Source organism: Camelina sativa, chromosome 8, assembly GCF_000633955.1.
Source record: "Camelina sativa cultivar DH55 chromosome 8, Cs, whole genome shotgun sequence".
NCBI classification, from domain to species: Eukaryota; Viridiplantae; Streptophyta; class Magnoliopsida; order Brassicales; family Brassicaceae; genus Camelina; species Camelina sativa.
This window is the reverse complement of record NC_025692.1, coordinates 1,232,241-1,239,209: the sequence shown is the minus strand read 5'-3', so window position 1 is coordinate 1,239,209 and position 6,969 is coordinate 1,232,241. Positions and strand designations below refer to the sequence as shown.

Here is a 6,969-nt window from a genome sequence, read left to right as displayed (position 1 = left end):
TACAGAAGCATATATTAAGTTATACCGCTTCTAACCTGAGATAAAACTGTAGTAGATGGCCCTGAAAGATTCGCTGAGTAGAGAAAATGCATAATAAAAACAATAAGATGAATAAAGTTGCTTTCGTAAGATGAATGCATTTATGCTGAGTACTCTCATTCCCTCTTAAAAGAATTAACCAATTTTAAATAAAGGATCGCGTAGAGAAATCCATAAATGTAATTTTGTTACCTGCAGCTGCCATTCCAGAAGCTGCAGCTAGAGCCTCTAAGATGCCAACAATTAAAAATGGAGGTTTTGGCACAGAGAGCATCGCATCTGTGACAGTTCCAGCACGATATCGAATATACAAGATAGTATAATATACAGCTACATACCTATACATGAAGAAATAAGCAAAAGATGAATGTGGTTCTGTAAATTAAAGTTTGATAATATATATAAACAAGATTATTCCAGGACATCATATAAGCACTAATTAAGGAAAACGAATACGAGAGCAAAATCTTTCACAGCGAGTAAGTTTCAGGTCCACCAAGAACAGAGCAACCATCATATATATATATATATATATATATATATATATATATAGTTCTTAAATAAATTAAAAAAAAAAACTAAAATATATCTCTACCTAATCTAATCATTCTGTGTTAAGCACTGTAAAATAATCTTAAGAGTCCTCAACATAAACATTTTGGTAATATACCAAAGAGAAAAACATTTGCTGTTGTTTGACAAGTTAAGATTCAAGTATCTAATGCAACAAAACAAACTTGACTAGCAGACAGCAAACACATGGAAAAGGGACTCCAAGAATATGAAGGTGATCAATTCCGGTTTGGATTCCCATTAGTTTGGTTTGAGAAACCTCATCATAATAAACTATGGTTTGGTCCCATAATTGTATGTACTTTATCTGTGTGGTTAATGGTTATATTACAAAAGTGGAAAGAAACCATAATATTTGGTTTTGGTTGAGCTTAGTAGGGCCATTAGGAAAAATTAATTAAGTCTAGGCCAGTGGACCCGTAAATTCGTAAAGAATGGCTCCTAACAAGGAGAGCGGATAATGAATATGTGAATAAGTGATGTATGGACGGACTCTATTCAATTTGGTTCCACCACCTTTTTATTTTGATAACTTGGTTCCACCAACTTACATTACGTTGTGATTTTTTCCTCTATCATCTTACCAACGAATTAATGTCCCTATTGTTAGTGCTAATTGTTCATTTATATATAGAATATATATATATATGTTGGCAATAGAAAAGTGTTTTGCAAATGGTTATAAATTAATACTATTAACTTGGAAAAGCCATGATTAATCCCAAAATAAAATAAAAAGGAATGTGAGTAAGTAACTAATTATGTACATTCATTGCATGTAGAGAAATGATTGAATAGATTATATGTACCCAAGTAAGAAAGAAGAAGTATCCAACTCGAAAGAGACTACAAGCCAACTCTGACCCGTTCCAACAAGTTTCTAATTTTATTCAAATTTTCATAGGTTTAGTTATCATATTTTCTGAGAATTTAAAATGTATTTGCAATCAAAGATTCTGAGGACGATCACTTTTTTAATTTCACTTATATCCAATGAGCCAAAGAATACCAACCACATAACAAACAACCAAAAAAAACACTCCCAATTTTTTAAAATTCACAATAAAATATATAATGTTAAACGTGCTAACCAAACCAATAAATCGATACTTAAGGAACTATTCTTTAGCATTACTAAACCTCTAAATTCATGCATACCACCAAAATTCTATTAGAGCTTATAAAACTAAAAACTAGGTGTTTTCGTAATATTATTATTTTAATTAGATTTCCAATTGTTAATAAAAAAAAATGTATCATATTAACATTAATATATATATATATATATATATATAAAATCAATGAATGAACGCATTTAACGATCGAAGAGGTGAGGGAGAGAGAAGATGGTTTCCGTTTACCCGAAGGTGGAGAGTTGCGCAAGGAAGAAGGGATATTGCTTGAGCGGAACTAGCGCCAGCTTATACATCACCCGGTTTCCGACTCCAAACGCCGCCGTAGCCGCCGCCCAAACAACAATCTCCGCCGTCCCAACATGATCAACCACCACATGGCTCCTTTCGACCTCGTTTTCTCCGATGGCGTAACCGCACACGCCTGGCTTTTTGATCGGCGCCGATCCATACAAGGATATCTTCGCCGGAGGAGTTGAAAGAGCTTCGATAGTCCTCCTCCGGCTGATGAAACGCGGAGTGATCGACGACGGTACTAATGAAAGACGAGGTGGAGGATTGATGTGATGGTTTCGACGTCGGATGGTTAGGGAGATGGATTGAGGTCGGTTTACGGAATGCGATTGGACCGAGCTGATCGACGTTGTTAAACCGGTTGTTAACCGGCGAGAACTCGTTGCCATGGGTGAATGAATTATGCTCCCGAGTGATGGAGAGAGGGAATTGGGAGGGAGACGCCAAAGTGACTTTTGTCTTTTTATCCTCTCTCTCTCTCTCTCTCTTTCTTTTCTAATTTGAAACGATTTGGGATTTGCAAAGTAGTTAAAATTAAAGAACACAACAATATTTATTTTATAAGACAAACAAATGGTTTTTTATTAGCCCTTACCAAAAAAATACTTGAGCAGCCAAAACATTTCTCTTTTAATTTAAGTTGGTGAATGATTGGATTAGAATAGAAACAAACAAATATAATGAGTGAATGTGTTCTTGACAAAAACAAAAATTATTTAGATAGATTTACTGTGTTTTCTAAATCTATTGGAGTATTAGGAGCGGAATTATAAAGTTTAATTTTGGTTTAATATCTTTAATTTCTCAGTCCTCTAATAAAATCATACCAGACCGAATAACCGTAAATCGAAACCAAACTAAACCAACACGAACCGATATTACCACCGCTCGATGCGAGAAGTATAAGGAGATAAATGTGAAAGCATGACAAAAAAAAAAAAAAAAAAAANAGAGCTGTCTTTGTCGTGACGTCTTTTGATTGGTTCGATGCATAGAATTAGACTACACCTTGCTGTGCCTGATCATCCCCTCTCTTCTTCTTCCCTCTATCCCTCCTCGTCCTTCACTTCTTTCTATTGTAGCTGAGGTAGGTCAGACTCTGCAGTGATTTAGCTGGAAAATAATTAAGGCAGGGCTTGGCTAGGAATAATGAGAGTTCATAAAGCCATCGATTCGGGCTAATGTGAATAGTTTGATTCGTCTGGAGAGCTCTTTGGAGAGATAGCAATTTTGGTTTCAGCTTATTTTATTTTATGATCTTTTTGGATGCCTATTTTTGATTAAGTGTGTGTTACTTCTGCAATGGCGGCTTCTTTAGCTGCTATGCAGCGACCTCAAGCTGGAGCTTTGAATACGGTAATTACAGTCACTCGTTTTGCTTTGTGAGAAATTGGAATACTACTGTTGAGATGATTAGATTAGTGTTGAATGCGTTTGTGAGACTGGCTAAGTACAATTTCTTGTAAAATATTAGAATTTTTGCTCAAACGACTCTATTGGGTCGAGACCGAGTTGGTGCCATTGAATTAGAAGTGAATATATGCATCTTTTTTTTAGGGAATTTTGGGGTTTCAAATTCATCAGTTCGTTCAAGTCCAAAGCAGTCAACCCTTAATTGAAACTATTTTGTCCTCATTAGATTAGTAGGCTAGTCTTATTATACCAGTTTAGGAAACCTGAAGCCAAACGATTTTCGGATATGTTTGTTGTTTAATCTGTAGCTCTGCGTGTTTTGATTTGTATAACTATTCAAGAGCAAGCCAAACTGATGATAACCCTCCGTTGTATTCCGTAATAATTTTTACAGGTTTATAAGAGTGGTCCTCTTTTCATTTCATCGAAAGGTAACACTTCTATTTTTTCCTATTGTTTCAAGATTTATCTACTCTTCACCTCTACCCACTGCGTAACGGTTTTGATTCCTTAGTTTTCACCATCTTGTTTACTAAATTATAAATGTCATTTTGATTGGCAGGACTAAGTTGGACATCTTGGAAGAAGCGTTGGTTTATCCTTACCCGAACTTCTTTGGTGTTCTTCAAAAATGATCCAGTAAGTATTTGTGATCCTTTTTCTCCAATTAATATAATGCTTTTACTTTTTAGCTTTTCCAACTTAGGATGTTATATGAAAAGAAAACTTAGATGGTTGTATCAACTTGCTAGACGCTTATGAGGATCTTGATTGACAACTATCAACTCCCACTTTTCTTGAACTATTTCATACCTTAAGCTCATTGTTTCAACTGTTTGACAGAGTGCATTACCACAAAAAGGAGGTGAAGTAAATTTGACTCTTGGAGGCATTGACTTGAACAGTTCCGGGAGGTAGGAATTTCCTGTGGTTGTTGTTTATAAGAATATCTCCCAACGTTATAGCCTGTGTTAACATCCTCTTTTGCAGTGTCGTGGTGAGAGAAGATAAGAAGTTGTTGACTGTACTATTCCCTGATGGGCGTGATGGACGAGCCTTTACCCTCAAGGTGATTTCTATATTTACTTGGCTGACTTAATTTTTGTTCCCGTGCTATGATCCTCGGTTATGCTTCTATGAAGTGCTAATTTTTTGGCTCACATAGGCTGAGACATTGGACGACTTGTATGAATGGAAGGCTGCCCTTGAGCAAGCCCTTGCACAAGCCCCCAATGCAACACTTGTAATTGGTCAAAATGGAATATTCCGAAATGAAGCAAACAATGCTATGGAAGGGTCCTTTAATTCATGTTAGTTCTCATTTATTTCATTATTATCAGCTCCCCTGCTATGGCTCTTCTCATATTCCGGATGTATATCAATCACACCCTGGCATGCAGGGAGGGATCAACGCCCATTGAAGTCTTCGGTTGTTGGAAGACCAATTTTGCTTGCTTTAGAAGAAATTGACGGAAGTCCATCTTTTCTTGAGAAAGCACTTCAATTTCTTGAGACATATGGTGAGTATTGGCCTCATAGTTTGATTAGTTTCCTCTCGTTCATGTTCTAAACCTTACCATTATTCTCTGTTGTTTATCCTCTAGAAAGTAGGTTTTTTATATTATCTTCAGTGCCATATATATACATATATATTTTTTTTGATTCGTTTTGAACTCATCATATACGCTATTATAGAAGTGGTTTTTGTTTCTAATTGCCCAGATAAATGTTCTTGTATTGATACTGCACCTTTTTGTCTGCACAGGAACCAAAGTAGAAGGAATCTTAAGACAGTCTGCAGATGTTGAGGAGGTAGAACGCAGAGTTCTAGACTACGAACAAGGTATTGATCTTGTACATATGGACCTTTTCTTTTGTGTTGAAATCTCGGAAAGGTATATGTATATAGATGTAGGGATTAGGATATAAGCTCATTCTCTGTATTTATTTTCCGACATCTTCCTCTTAAAAATTCTTTAATAAACGAAAATTTTCCAAATGTACTTATCTAGGCAAGACAGAATTCAGTCCTGAAGAGGATCCACACGTTGTTGGAGACTGTGTTAAGGTACTATATTGTGTGTCAAATATATTTTCCAGTTTTAATTATTTTGTTGACATATTTATGCCATGCTATTGTATCTGCAGCATGTTCTGCGGCAGTTGCCTTCTTCTCCAGTCCCAGCGTCGTGCTGCACTGCTTTGCTGGAGGCTTATAGTAAGTCTTTGTATATATGGAATTTATGTTTGTACTTAGGGGTATGTGTGTATATAACTTGCGTTTTACCTTTTTCTACAGAAGTTGATCATAATGAAGCTCGAGTTAAATCACTGCGCTCTGCTTTAAACGAAACATTTCCAGAGCCAAACAGGCGACTACTACTGCGGTATGCTTTCAGATGTGATCTATGAGTGATCATAAAAACGGCTTAGGCATTCTACTTAGGCAATGAACTTAGTAGAATATTTTAATCCTCATTTGCATAAGCCATGGGAAATATGTGGTGCTCTCATGGAAGCTGCTTGGAAGTCAATTATTTCGATTACTTCAAATAACTTTGTTCTCAGCGTGGGTTGTATTCTGCAGGATTCTAAAGATGATGCATACTATCACCTCTCATTCATGTGAAAACCGGATGACTTCATCTGCTGTTGCTGCTTGTATGTCCCCATTGCTCTTACGTCCTCTACTGGCTGGAGAATGTGATCTAGAAGGTTTCGACACTCTAGGAGATAACTCTGCCCAGCTTCTTGCTGCCGCTAATGCTGCCAATAATGCTCAAGCCATTGTCACAGCCCTTTTGGAAGACTATGGGAATATGATCAATGTAAGATTCTATTTGATCCGTTAATTTATCTGGTTTCACACAATGCTAGTTGCTCAACTATTTGTTTTGCAGGATGAAGATCTTAAAAGATGCTCCACTTCTACTGATTCTCATATTGGCGACAGTGGGCCTGAGAACTCAAGTGATGAAGAAGACATAGAGGTCAAACGTCCTGACTTGCATAATCTGGATATAGGAGAAGGGGGAACAGATGATGAGAATGATGTTAGGCTGAGCAGAAAACCGAGTGAGAGCAGTGATTATGCTGGCAGTGATCTGTACGACTACAAGGTTTGTTATTTGCCATCATCCCACTGCGCCATGCATTTTGGTCATAGTACACCTACATAGAATTCTTAAATAAGTGATAAGTTTGAAGTCGTTTCCATTTGTATGCATTCCTTCAACCATCGGCTACTATCTTGTTATCTTTGGTTACTTTAGATGATGATAGATTAGTGTGACATTTTAGTTATATTTGGTTTTTTATGTTTAGTTTTTCCGTAGCGAAAGTGGTAGTATTTAAACCTTCAAGGAAATCCAGTCTAATATATTTATTTCCTTTGATTGTACTATCTCTCAGGGATTTGGTGTTGAAGATTCAGATGCTGAGTCTCCTAGAGACATCCATTGTTCAGTCGAGAGTACAGGCTTTCCCACTAGAGTGAAAAGTCAAATCGAAGAGCCTA

At 36.5% G+C, this 6,969-nt stretch overlaps 2 protein-coding genes across 4 annotated transcripts in view; one reads left to right on the top strand and one right to left on the bottom strand.

Moving 5' to 3' along the window:
• LOC104705484 (protein CLT3, chloroplastic-like) overlaps window positions 1–2,629 on the bottom strand; it is a 7,221-nt gene extending 4,592 nt beyond the window's left edge. Inside the window, exons 1-3 of the mRNA XM_010421497.2 lie at window positions 1,974–2,629; window positions 232–377; window positions 36–73 (exon numbers count right to left, since the gene is read on the bottom strand). Coding sequence (XP_010419799.1) covers window positions 36–73; window positions 232–377; window positions 1,974–2,428 — 639 coding nt within the window. The 5' untranslated portion in view covers window positions 2,429–2,629. The remainder of the gene's footprint in view (window positions 1–35; window positions 74–231; window positions 378–1,973) is intronic.
• Window positions 3,087–6,969, top strand: part of LOC104705483 (rho GTPase-activating protein 6) — a 7,505-nt gene continuing 3,622 nt past the window's right edge. Inside the window, exons 1-14 of one of the 3 annotated variants that reach the window (XM_019228240.1) lie at window positions 3,088–3,395; window positions 3,847–3,883; window positions 4,015–4,091; window positions 4,296–4,366; window positions 4,443–4,521; window positions 4,618–4,762; window positions 4,853–4,972; window positions 5,218–5,295; window positions 5,465–5,520; window positions 5,601–5,670; window positions 5,755–5,839; window positions 6,040–6,280; window positions 6,353–6,571; window positions 6,864–6,956. In XM_019228240.1, the coding sequence (XP_019083785.1) occupies window positions 3,342–3,395; window positions 3,847–3,883; window positions 4,015–4,091; window positions 4,296–4,366; window positions 4,443–4,521; window positions 4,618–4,762; window positions 4,853–4,972; window positions 5,218–5,295; window positions 5,465–5,520; window positions 5,601–5,670; window positions 5,755–5,839; window positions 6,040–6,280; window positions 6,353–6,571; window positions 6,864–6,956 (1,425 nt within the window). In that variant the 5' untranslated portion in view covers window positions 3,088–3,341. Of the gene's footprint in view, window positions 3,396–3,846; window positions 3,884–4,014; window positions 4,092–4,295; window positions 4,367–4,442; window positions 4,522–4,617; window positions 4,763–4,852; window positions 4,973–5,217; window positions 5,296–5,464; window positions 5,521–5,600; window positions 5,671–5,751; window positions 5,840–6,039; window positions 6,281–6,352; window positions 6,572–6,863; window positions 6,957–6,969 lie in introns of all 3 variants that reach the window. The other 2 variants (XM_019228239.1, XM_010421496.2) reach the window with 2 other exon arrangements.